Source organism: Daphnia carinata, chromosome 9 (genome assembly GCF_022539665.2).
Source record: "Daphnia carinata strain CSIRO-1 chromosome 9, CSIRO_AGI_Dcar_HiC_V3, whole genome shotgun sequence".
Classification (NCBI taxonomy): Eukaryota; Metazoa; Arthropoda; class Branchiopoda; order Diplostraca; family Daphniidae; genus Daphnia; species Daphnia carinata.
In genome coordinates this window covers 6,155,304-6,167,631 of record NC_081339.1, presented here as the reverse complement: position 1 = coordinate 6,167,631, position 12,328 = coordinate 6,155,304, and the positions used below count along the sequence as shown (strand labels likewise).

General features: G+C 40.7%; 3 protein-coding genes across 3 annotated transcripts; 1 reads left to right on the top strand and 2 right to left on the bottom strand.

Annotated features, from left to right (window-relative positions):
- Positions 1 to 615: 615 nt before the first annotated feature.
- On the bottom strand, positions 616 to 2,048 carry LOC130698082 (uncharacterized). Its single transcript, XM_057520883.2, has 4 exons — positions 1,874 to 2,048; positions 1,711 to 1,782; positions 1,341 to 1,638; positions 616 to 1,275 (listed from the first exon to the last, which is right to left on the bottom strand). Exons 1-4 carry the CDS (start codon positions 1,985 to 1,987, stop codon positions 833 to 835), a joined length of 927 nt encoding a protein of 308 aa, XP_057376866.1. The 5' UTR covers positions 1,988 to 2,048; the 3' UTR covers positions 616 to 832.
- A 1,043-nt stretch (positions 2,049 to 3,091) lies between these two features.
- Positions 3,092 to 10,842, top strand: LOC130698191 (uncharacterized). The gene is made up of 5 exons (XM_057520969.2): positions 3,092 to 3,272; positions 3,352 to 8,887; positions 8,953 to 9,092; positions 9,155 to 9,281; positions 9,457 to 10,842. Exons 1-2 carry the CDS (start codon positions 3,092 to 3,094, stop codon positions 7,191 to 7,193), a joined length of 4,023 nt encoding a protein of 1,340 aa, XP_057376952.2. The 3' UTR covers positions 7,194 to 8,887; positions 8,953 to 9,092; positions 9,155 to 9,281; positions 9,457 to 10,842.
- Positions 9,544 to 11,285, bottom strand: LOC130698066 (brachyurin-like). The gene is made up of 7 exons (XM_057520865.2): positions 10,917 to 11,285; positions 10,682 to 10,854; positions 10,447 to 10,616; positions 10,289 to 10,381; positions 10,093 to 10,229; positions 9,744 to 10,031; positions 9,544 to 9,682 (listed from the first exon to the last, which is right to left on the bottom strand). The coding sequence occupies exons 1-7, from the start codon at positions 11,034 to 11,036 to the stop codon at positions 9,605 to 9,607; spliced, it is 1,059 nt and encodes a 352-aa protein (XP_057376848.1). The 5' UTR covers positions 11,037 to 11,285; the 3' UTR covers positions 9,544 to 9,604.
- Between the last annotated feature and the right edge of the window lie 1,043 nt (positions 11,286 to 12,328).

The following is a 12,328-nucleotide window of genomic DNA, read 5'->3' as shown; positions in this document are numbered from 1 at the left end:
TGGGTGTGTTTTTCTTTCTGTCCGAAACTGGAATGAATAAATTTGATACGGGAGCAAGACTAGAGTTAATATCTCAGATATGCATATAGCTATTGTGATTGGAAGAAGATCAAATATTTTAGGTAACACTAACGACGTAAAACATTGCTACTTGGGTGGCAATCTGTTTTGGGATCAATGGTGTGCCATTGCTGTTCAATCAGCTGTTTCTTTTGAAAGTTTTTTCCCGCTTATTTTTTATTCTACACTGCAACTTATTTAAAGAAACATGACAACCATGTCGATCATAATGTTGACAAGTGCGAAAAAAGTGAGAGATTTAGAAATTGAATTCCTTTATCAGCGTGTTAATTAAATCATATTTCAGTCAATCAGTGTGTTAATCAACACACACGGTAACAACATAAATTATTATTTCTATTTGATTTGAGGTTTATTGTTCCTTCTTAAATTTTAGATCCTTGCATCCAATTGGAATGCGCTAGTCAAACGGAAAAGCCTCCTTATTTTTTAGAGTGTTTCTCCGCCATTTTGTCTTCATCAGAACAGACCGGTTGTTGGCTGGATTGATAAAGGTAAGTCTAATTTAAATTTAAAAAAAAACAACAAACTAGCTTTGATGGTCGTCCAACCGTTTATTCCCCATAATGTCCTTATAACCCCAAAAGAATAGGTTATAGACTAAATGAATTGATGGAAAAATTTTCCAAGAAAAAGTTTCCATATTACAGAGAACATGATCATATGGAACCACAGACATGGTATAGGAGATATGTACTCCTATACCTTGCCACTGGGTAGCACAGTCAACCAATATTCATTTGAAAGCTTCCTAACATCCAAAAACATCCTCTTCTAGGAGCAAGCCAACAAAATTGCTAAAGTTGTTGCCATCTCTGTCGTGGATGACTCCATGAATGTGGATTATTCTGATTTCATCTCCTTTTTTTAGTTCTAGACTTGACTGTAATGCAAAAGTATTGAATGGTGTGCAATGAGCTTCTCCAATTTTGGACCAATCCGCAGTTGCACTTTTCATTTGCAACTGAACTTTAGCATTACTATCCCAACTTAGGCCTGAGTAAGCGAAGAAATATTTCCCCGCTTTTGGAGCAATGAAGACTCCAGTAACAGGGTTCAACGCATTCCCTACATTCAGCCTTAATTGATTGAACGGAATGACAGTATTGGCAGCGCCGTAGTTCCCAATTCTCTGGGCATGGAAGTAGACTGGGAAGGATTTAACATCAGCAAATCCTATCCATTTCTGGAAACCTTTAAGTATGAAATTATTAAGATCAGAAATTAATTTAATCATTCAATCTCACGTTTAGACTTACTGGGGTCGTTTACAGCTTTCGAAAAATCACAGAAAACAGTTTCCACCATTTTGATTCCCATAATTAAAAACATTCCACTTGAAGTGTGGCCATTGTTCTTTAGATCTGCGCAGGATTTTGGCATTTGTGTTGTTCCCTGTCTAAGGCTGACGTTGTGGCTTCGACTTTCTCCATGCACGGCGTTTAGAAGGGATTCCTGTCGTTGGACTTTGAGTTCCAGCTTGGGTGCCCGCCTTACTTGAGTTTTCATTTGATTCACTTCATTCACAAGTCGGGTAATTTGAGCTTCTAAATTTCCCTGTTTTTATTTTTTTATAAAAAAGTTGAAATAATTCTTCAACTAACGACAATGGAATAAGAGGAAGCTTACATGCTGTTGAACCTTTTGTTCCAGAAATTCTAAACGGCTGTCCTTTGAAGCCAAAACTTGCTCAAGTTTCATCTTATTATTTGGAAGTACACAAACATACAGAGGAACAATTAAATATGTTCAAAATGGATGTAAGACTGTTCGATTGATATGATTGGCTTACGTAATTGTTTCTCAGTTGCTCCAGTTGCATATCTACGGTTAGACTGGCTACGACATACGACGTCGACCAAACAAGTACCAAAACACCAAATTGGGTTGCAGAGAAACGAGCCATTTATTAACTGATATTGACAACTTACCTGCACGAGAGACTCGTTGGACAGTGTCCTTCCGTGGAAAATCCAGCGCATTTTGTAGGACTCGAACGGACATGAATACCTGGTGTATCGGTAAATTGATTCGTTCTTTTTTCTATTATTTTCATTACTGGCTCTTGGTTTACTATTTGCGCAGGTGTAGTACACGTTGAAGTTAATACGGACGTATTGGTATGTTCTTTTTTTTTTTTTTTTTTTTTTTTTTTTTTTTTTTTTTGCAGCAACCGTACTAACATACATATCAGGCTTGGTATATTGATCAACTGTATTTGAACTAGTTAATTGCGTACACGTTCAAGCAAAGCTAGGTAAACATTTTCGAACATAGAATCACTAACTCGTATGAATGTCTACCACAATTTTCATTACCAAAACATTTCGTAGTTAACAGGCAATATTGATTTGACCTAAACCCAATAGGCTACCAACTTCGTGTGTGCACACAGCTGTTTAAGCTTTCCTGCTCGCACCTGAAACGTCAACGCGTTAGTTCTCAATCAGTAAAATTAGGATGGAGCTATTTCGGATTAAACATAACTTCATTTTATATTCTATGGTTCGTCGTCTGTTTTACGATTTTTTTTTACGATTTTATTTTACGATTTTATTGGTTTGTTTAATGATTCTTTTTTCTCGACGGTTTTTAGTTAATGGATGTTCAGGCGAATTTGTTGTTTTCTTGGATCATTATTGTCTCCATGCAGAAAGAGATAATAATGCTTAGGGTGTTGTCACTGATAAGCTCATTGTTGACTGTGACGTTTCTTGGAACGTGTCTGGCCAATACATGACCCATCAAGAAGCAGGTAAACAAATACAATTGATTGGTGCACAGACGATCGCTGTAGTAATTCAATTTGCATGTAGAGGAACAACGGCAACCAGGTGAGAGTGGTGGCAATGTACACATTGTTTGCAACGAGATAATCAACGCAAATCAATTTACGATTATATCTAACGGAGGCGACGGAAGTGCGGCTCACAAATGGACAAGAGAAGAATTTAAAAAAGCCTTTCCGTCCATGTCATTATTTAATGGCACTGGCGACCGAAACAAGAATATGATTACGAATAAATTACGAAATCTTCTGCCGGGGGAGAGTATAGCGCAAGAGCTCAACCGCACTAACTTCATAATCAACGAAAGTGTGGAAGATGCCCAGCTACTCATGGTATCTTTTTATAAAACGGAAAAAGGATGTGTACAAAAGGAGGAAAGGCATACGCTTATTTTTATCCAAGGTATTACGATTGTGTTAATTCAGGAAGAAACAAGTAAAGATGAACAATAAAATGCTTTTTAAATTTATGTTTTTTTCAGGGCGAAAAGTCGGACAAGGCGGATATGGTGGTACTGTGACCTTGGAGGTGTTAAACAGATCCCCTTCTGTCCAGCCTAATCTTCCATTTGTCGGCTTTCAGAAGCGTCTACCGTATGCTACTCGAATATCTGATGTCTATCAGGCGTCCGGCTCTGATGGTCGAACTGGTAAACCAGCCGGTGACATTGGTTTCATTCACAACGTCAGCAGCGACAACCGCGACACAAATGTGGAAGGAAATTATTTTGGCTTTGAAACCGATACCAGACTGGAGTTGAACTTTAAGGATAAATCATCAAACGGTGAAAATTCGTGTGCCAAACAAGTTCAACCTGGAGGTGGGACTTTAAGGAGGTATACGTCGATAGAAATTAAAGAGGGTCTGTATGAAACTATAAGGCTGGTCGAAGCTGTTAAGAAGAAGGTTATCCTACACCAAAACCTCTACCAGCATCTCTCGCCAATAAGCCAACGCAAAAAAATGTACGAAACACTCCAAGCGATGTTTTGCAGTCAATTACAATCGCAGCTAATTAGCAGGGACGGGGTTTTGGCGAAACAAGTTCAAAGCATTGAAATTCACCTCGGGCAGCTGACTTTCAGAAATCAACAGCTTCAAATGGACAATAAACGAGCAAAAATGGTGAAGCCAGCCTGCCAACTGCAATTGAAAGCCAACGATGATGATTCTACTTCGTTACTGGTTCACAACCAGCAAGTTGTAACTGGACGTGGAGACGTGGCATCCGCATTGAACATTGTAATTGAGCCAAACCAAATTCCTGAGGAAAGAAACGTCGATTGTATCATCAATGGTATGATACGAGATCTTCAAATATTGAACGGAAATTTAAATCATGAATTTTTGGACAGCGTAAAAAAAAGCGTTTCCAATTCCAAAACAATGGATCTTGATGCAGCCATACTGTCTGCTCGAGATTTAATGCAAGGGCGACGCCCTGCAGCGACATTAGCGAGATTCGATACACGAATGCGAGAATGGTCAAAAAATGGATTAGATCTTACAAGTGATGATGCGCTAGAATGCTTTCTCCACGTCTACAGTTTCGCCGTGAAAGAGAAACTAGGATTTTCTTTGCGTGATGCCCAAAGAGTAGCAATCGTGACACTATTACGAAGACAACCGGATTCTTGTAACACTTTGGTTCAATTATCGACCGGTGAGGGCAAGTCACTAATAGTCGCAGGAGTCGCCATCGCTTTTGCACTTTCTGAGAAGAAAAAATCGAAACCGTTCGGTAAAATCGACGTCATTACCAGCAACAACGTGCTAGCCCTACGAGATTCAACCCTGTTGTCCGACAAAGGAGGGCTCAGAAATATCTACCAATTCTTCAACGTCAGCGTAGCCAACAATAGCAGCTATTCAGTAGAGGAACGCACAAATGCCTATGACAAAGCTGTGGTGTACGGAGAATTGGCCAATTTCCAACGTGATTATTTGTTGGATAAATTCTATGGCTACGGCATCCGTGGCAACCGGGAATTCTCGCATGTCCTTATCGACGAAGTGGATTGCATGTTGTTGGACCGAGGCAACAACGTCCTTTACCTATCGCACGACATCCCCGGCATGGACACTTTAGAATCGTTATACGTATTCATTTGGGGAAAAGTGTGCAACTCCACTGGAAAAGGGAACAATTCAAAAGAACAAGGGAAAGAATTCATTCAATCTGACGTGTTATCCGACTTGTACGGCGTCATAAATCAAAATGATTTAAAGTCACTTCACGCGCCATTAGAAGATTTTGAAAATGAAAAAGATTCGTTGTGGAATCATCTGATCAAAAAAGAAGTAATTGACTCAAACGGACGTCTATTGATTAGTGATGTCAACCAAATGACAGAAGAGAAGATCAACTATACCCCGAAGAATGCACAGTTCAAAGAAACCAATCTCAATGCGAAATTGGTTTTCTATTTGCGCAAAGTGGCCAATCGGCAGCGTCGCATTCGGATACCTGCTCATCTCCTCGGCTTTGTGGATCGAAATCTCGACACGGGGATTGACAACGCCTTTCATGCACTGGATCTGAGGCGCGACGAAAACTACGTCATCGATCACGATCGAACAGACACTAGTCCGGATCTGAATCCGCAAGTCATTATTATCGATCCCGACACAGGAACGGATCAAAGTTTATCGCAATGGGACGGAGCCTTGCACCAGTTTCTTCAGTTGAAAGAAGGATGTAAGTTGACGCTTCAAAGTCTCAAAGCTGTTTTCATCTCGAATGCCACTTACATCAAAAAGTACCATAAGAGAATGATGGGCGTGTCAGGGACGCTAGGGTCCGAACAAGAGCAGCAATTTTTGGTTTCAGAGTACCAGTGCCGCTTGTTTAGGGTACCAACGGCGTTCCCTAAAGTGTTTACTGTTAAATCGACTAAAGTATTCTTGTCGGAAACACAGTGGCTACAGGGAATAATCCAAGAAACGCTGAACATCCTTAATGTACCAGAAGGAAATCAGCCAAGGCGAGAACAAAATGATCAGCGCATGAAAAGTCGGTCTATTGTCATTTTTTGTCGAACCATCAGAGAAGTGAACAAAACTTATCAACAGCTGAAATTGCGTTTACCTAGTGACAGGATCCATCGCTATACACGAGACTATGAGAAATTTGCATTTGAAAGTGATGAACTGGACATCGGGCATGTTATTCTTGCCACCAACTTGGCTGGAAGAGGAACGGATATCAAGATTAGCAACAGCTTGAGAGCGAATGGAGGTCTGCACATCTGTTTGACTTATTTACCTGAAAACGAAAGGATCACAGAACAAGCGATGGGCCGAGCGGCAAGGAAAGGAGATCCAGGAAGTGGAATCCTCATTTTATGCGACGATCGGAGTCGGCATACGTCGGACAAGGATGAAGAATTTGACACTGAAAAAATATTGACCAAAATGAAAGCGAGACGAAACGAACAAGAAAAGCAGCGGTTATCACGATTGAAAGAGGATTTTGAAAACAATGAAAGGCAAGAATATTTGTTCGAAAATTTCATCACATTTTCTGAACAGAATATCAAAACAAAATTAAAGGAAAGCTGCAGGGAAATCTACCAATACCGACAGGTAATGATGCAAGCCATTCGTGATCGTGCCCTAGACAAGTGGGCCCATTTCCTTGACGCAAAGGATTCCAATTGCACAACTGATTTTCCAATGGAAGTGCCCAATCTTGACAACTTTGACGATGTAATCAACTGGATCACGCCTGTTCGCGCGGTTGCTGTTGCAAAGGATCTTGCCATTCGAGAAGAACCAAACTTTTCCTTGGCCGATCAAATTTTGAAACGTGTTATCAATTCGGACAGCGGTTTCTTTTATCCAGCTGCACTTTACTATCAGGCATTCATTTTTCTCAAAGGGAACAAGTTCTTGAAAGAAACAAATGACTTCATTCGCATGGTGCGAGTTGCGGAGACGATTATCAATGACCACATCGATACGCAACTGTCTTTTAACAATGTAGTGAGCCAATCAATGTCAAATTTTGTGAAAATTCCTTCGTTTTGTGTCATTGATGGCTACAAAGAGCAGAAAGAAAATAATGTGAAAATCATGGAACATTTCCTCGGCTCTCTCCGATCCTTGGTGGGTAATTATTGCTCCGCCACAGAACTTCGTGAAGCCAGTAAAGCTTCTCCAACAAAAACTAGTTTCTTCGAAAAAACTGTCAGCAAAATTGCAAACTTTATCAGCAGCGATAACAACAAAACCATAAAAGTGCAAGGAGGCCAGGATATTCATACAGAGAACACGAATAAACATTTTAAATCTCTAGTAGAATCAGGATGCATTGCTTGTTAACTGAATCATCCCGACACCATCCCGAATTCCAGCATTTCCCCCAAACAAGTAGACGTCCACAAGTCCAGTCGTGACAATCGAAGTGCATTAATCCAACAGATTGCCGACGACTACGGTATACCTGCTGACGACGGAAAACTCGAAAAGATCCTCGAATCCATTTTCGGCAAAGCCTTAACTGAAGAAGAGGGGGAAGAGGAATTAGAAAAAGAAAATGTGATCCCGTTTAGTAGGAAGATGTTCTGGAAGAAACTCGTCGATACTAAAGTTTTGGAGATTCCAAAGGTCGGCGTCGAAATGGAATGCGTCATCATGTCAGAGACGCAGTGCGACGGAATTCCCCAGATTGATAGGAATGAAGCTATCTCTTTAGACTTTGGAATCGGCACTTATAACCACGAACGGAACTGTGTTAACGTCTTATACCATCCGATATACGACAACGAAGAGCAACTAAAGGAAAGGGAAAAGATTGCGTTTCCCAAAACGTATGTCAAACGAATCCTATCCGTCACGGAATATGAAATTCGAAAACAAGATTTCGAGTTCAATAAGATCGCCCGACTGGACCTCAATAAACTCAAAACGGTTGATTTGGGGGAATTCGGCCGTCTGTTTAATGAGGATTTCTATCTGATCAATATAATTCCTGCTGAACGGGTTGGACTTTGGAACGAATTGTTGAAGCAAAACGTGATCGATGATCAAGGTCTTCTCGCGGCTGATTACGATGTTACCAAAGGATTTGAATATTCACAGTGCCCAGTTTATGCAGAAGCTGTGATGCAGCTCATTGGACGAAAGTTTGTCGCAGAAATTGTTAGACGTCAGTGGCGAAAGATACAAGGTTCAACGTCTGAAGGTAGTCCTGATTATCTGAAAGCCATCAACTTGTTACCACTTGAGCCGTACCGAGATATGCTGGGCGATTTGATGTCGGCTCACGTCATTTCTGGAGCTCGATTAATAGAAGTTGATGGTAGGAAATTAAGAAAAGAAATTTCGAAATTAAAATCTGCTGACGAACAAGAACGTAAAGTTCTTTTGGAATTCTGCGAAAATCATCAATCTGTCTATTCGAGGAAAATGACATCAGAATTTTACCTCGACTCCTTGGAACGTATTTTACGCAGTTCCTGTTCCAGTAACATGTTCAACGAACTCATTCTTTTCCGTCTAATGGAACTGGACAGTATTATCGACGTAAAGAATCGGAAATGGTCGTGGAGGATGATTTGCCTAACTTCACTTCTTGCTTCCATAATCATCGCTGGGGGAGCCGCATCAGTTGGTGCTGGAGCCTTTCTAACTTACAACCAAATGTTGTCATTTGGATTTTGTAAAGATTTGTTGTTCATGGGTGGCTTCTCTGACATTGCTTACGCCGTTACGACTGTTTTGCAGCGCAAGGACTTTACGTGGGCCGATTACGGGCGCCAAAGAATCAGGAGTGCCATTGGGAAACTAGACCCAATAGAAACGATCAAGAACATTTACCAATTATCTCAATATGCGAAGGAAGATATCAGGCCACAGATGAAAACGAACAATGACCACACATGGATACAAAGAAACAGAAATCGCAAAAGGGGAGCTGAAAGTAGCATAGCCAACGCTCAGTTTAAATCGGCTACGTGTATGTAGACTGGCGATGATGACGATGAAGGCCAAACTGATGAAATGTGCTAACAATGGTAACATAAATTGGATAAATTTGCCGTTAAAGGTGTACTAGTTGATTGCTTAAACTTTGTGTTAGAGGTCCTATTGCTTTAACAAACAGATACGTTAGTTTGTAATTTTTTCAACTAATCAATAACCATCAGCTGGGCGTCGACACCCGAGTTTTCAAACGACATTAAGAGATGTTCTCCGTGAAACACAGCCATTCATTCCAAAGTTAATCATAGCTGTCTTTATTTTTAAATTCCATTTAAAAACTTACTTTATTTTGTTTTTAGATAGGGTTGATGTACAACATAAACTGTATATGGTAGGAGCTTTCGTAGAATTGCTGACCAACTTTTTGGCACGCGATGTACATGAGACTTGATCCAACCAGTCTACAGGCTAGCACATTAGCTGGAGGTAAGAGACTTTTCCTTCCTACTCTGCAAGCAAAACGTGTAACTAACGTTTGCAAGAAAAAAAAACTTTATTTCAATTAAGAAAGACGAATGACTGAATTAGAAAACGTCTATCGTTTGCATTTCAATAAGTGTAATTAAAATCCACCGGTTTTTTGCTATTCGACATTTTATAGGTGAAAACTAGTACCGGGTGAGGGTTCTCTTTTTCCTCCTGTTAACAACTGACTGTCAGGACTACCTACAGAGGTCTGTATAAATTATTTATTCCGATGTTCATTTCTTTCTGTCCTTATGTACAACAGCATTCCAATTCTCTGAGGGCTAATTGCATTGGGGCACGTTTTGAAGATAATCGCAGTTCTGGAGTTGGGGATTAAAAACCAATCCACCCGGGCAGTTCTGCATTTCAAATGGAGTCATCAGATGCAGAAAAGGCGTAGTTATTTTAGGTTATTCTTACGAATAGATAAGGAGTTCCGTTGGAGCACATGTAGAATGTGCTGCAATCTGCTGGATTGGCCTTGTTTCCATCGTTTTGACACGAAAATACAGTTGTTGTTTGTGTCGTCAGCCGCGGCGTAGTGGTGTAGGACATGCCAGTAATTGAAGTTATCCAGCTCAAGTAAGATTGGACACGAGTAAAGCCGTTAGGTATCACGGATTCACATGGCGAAGCTCCAAAACTCGTGATGCCGATTTGGACCCACGAACCGTCAACAAGGTAAATCATTGGCCCCCCGCTATCACCCTACAATCAGAACTGCAATTAATTCATGCGCTAGAAAAAAAACTCCAAAACATTATGTTACATTGCAAACGCCACCTCGTGTTCTACTGGTACAAATCATTGTGCCGACTATTATACTTCCCCACGACTCTTGGCATTTTTCATTGGAAATGACGGTCGTCGAGGCTTTGACAAGTACGTCACTCGTCCACTGTATAGCTAAAAAGATTTCTTGTTTTAGTTCCTACTTTACTATTATGTAATTTATGCTAATCAACCGTCAGAATAGTAGCCCCATCCAGTAACTATCACCGTATTGTTGACGTGGTCGCGATTTCCTAGATCGGCTAGAACGACTGGAAGAATGCCGGCTGCAGATTAACAAAAGACTGATTTTGTAACAAGTAAGTTAAACGAGCATGTATTATTTGAATACCGGAGAGCGGGACGCTAACTGGAAGTTTGATGAGACCAATATCATCTGGAAACGTCTCACTGGAATATTTGGGGTGAATATGATATTCTGTTGATTGTAGACTGATACGATATGGTTCGCTGACGGCACTTAAATTGTGAGCTCCTAGGACTACCGTCACCGTATCGGCTCTATTTAAACATTGAAATCAATTATTACGAAGATCTTTAACATAACGTGAAGGGACCTAATTTACCCATCCACGCAGTGGGCTGCAGTCATAATCCAATTTTGGCTGATCAGAGAACCTCCGCATTCTCGTTCTCTACCCTTCTTGACGATAATCAAATGTGCCATCCAGGGAAATTCTCCGCGCGTTGCTTCTGTGCCACTAACAATCTTCGTATCTTTAGTGTATACTAGGGCTGTCTGTTTTTAAATGAGAAAAATTGTTAATTAATATGATAGGTTAGTGCAAAAGCAATTCATACCGATGGAATTGAATTGTCAAGTCCATAACAAGCGTAGCCAAAGAAGAGGTTGATTGCTACCGAGAGTAGAATAGCGTTCATAGCGATATGACGAATGGCGAAAGACTGAACGACACTCATCTTTATTCTTTGGACGAGTAAGGTACTGTAGCAAAACTTCCAGTTTCATCATAGATTTCTCTGTCTGTTTAAAAGATAATGACGTAAAGCTGCAGCGGAAATTTCGTACTGGGGGGATTACAAGGTGTACACATCGGCGGAACCTGTTGACAATCGCTTATCCTACCCCTGTAAATAAATAAAATTCTATAACATGCCATAAACATCATTAACAACGTAGTTGTGCTAGCCCCGGCAGCACAGGTAGGCGACATCCAAGATGTTATCTACGTGGCATCTACTTAAATCGCCATCCACGCAAGGGCGAGAGATAACGATTTTGAAAAAAAAATATATAAAAGTAAAAAGAGTTGGTTTAGTCACGAACTCAATTGCAGAGCTTTGAGCCTGTTAACAAGCTTGATAAGGTGCGTAAGGTTTGAGAACAAACGGTGAAAATAAAACTTAAAGCATATTTCAAAGCTAGTTGGATACGATGGACATCACGTCGTGAGCTGAAGACTGTCTAAGGTTACGTAACGCCATCTGTTGCATATAAAATGAAGTTCTCTTTTCTGGAAGTGATGGTATATATTTACAAATTTAGTATCTGTTTTTTTTTTTGTGATTTTTTTTTTATTAATGTTGTGTATCTAGGAGGGCTATGTTACTGAAGGGGACCGGTGAACAGTGAGGGTCACTGCCAAGTTCCTAGCCATCATCAATCCCTAGGGCTCGGCCCCGATCGTCTATGATCGGTGCAAACCGCGGTTTTTCATTTAAACATCGTCAAACCGTCGGTTCGGTTTGGCCATTTTTGACTGCGGTTCGGTTTTCGGTTTGCAACTGGGCAAAACCGGTTTGAACCGCCATTAAATATTTTTCTTTGAAATTTTGCTGAAATTCCAAATCAAGTAATTATCACTAATTGTTGTAAGCGTAATGGCGGTCAGCAACTTGTTATGAATCAAATTTCCGATCACACTTGAAGGCATCGCGATCGAAAATTGGTCGATCTTCGCGCCATCTAGCGAGGTTACTGATTTTTTGTTCAATGCAAACCGTAAATCGGCGGTGCAAACCGTGTTAAACCGTGGTGTGAACCGCAGTTTACACCGCGGGTACAAACTGCGGGTACAAACCGTCAAACCGCGGTGCAATCTGTTTGAAAAAAAAGGCAAACCGAACCGCACTGGTTTGTCCTTTTAAAAAAAAAAAACCGCGTGGGTCGGCCAAAATCGTGCCCGATCGTCGCGGGGCCGAGCCCTACCTATCAATCCCTAGTCTTAAGTTGAATTCGCTGCCCATTTTGA

Coding starts and splice junctions, on each gene's coding strand:
- LOC130698082 (XM_057520883.2), bottom strand. CDS start 1,987: ATGGCTCGTTTCTCTGCAACCCAATTTGGTGTTTTGGTACTTGTTTGG. Junction 1,639..1,710: donor AACAAAAGGTTCAACAGCAT/GTAAGCTTCCTC, acceptor AAATAAAAACAG/GGAAATTTAGAAGCTCAAAT. Junction 1,276..1,340: donor GAAAGCTGTAAACGACCCCA/GTAAGTCTAAAC, acceptor TCATACTTAAAG/GTTTCCAGAAATGGATAGGA.
- LOC130698191 (XM_057520969.2), top strand. CDS start 3,092: ATGATTACGAATAAATTACGAAATCTTCTGCCGGGGGAGAGTATAGCG. Junction 3,273..3,351: donor TACGCTTATTTTTATCCAAG/GTATTACGATTG, acceptor TGTTTTTTTCAG/GGCGAAAAGTCGGACAAGGC.
- LOC130698066 (XM_057520865.2), bottom strand. CDS start 11,036: ATGAGTGTCGTTCAGTCTTTCGCCATTCGTCATATCGCTATGAACGCT. Junction 10,032..10,092: donor CACGAGGTGGCGTTTGCAAT/GTAACATAATGT, acceptor TTCTGATTGTAG/GGTGATAGCGGGGGGCCAAT. Junction 9,683..9,743: donor ACGGAACTCCTTATCTATTC/GTAAGAATAACC, acceptor TTTGAAATGCAG/AACTGCCCGGGTGGATTGGT.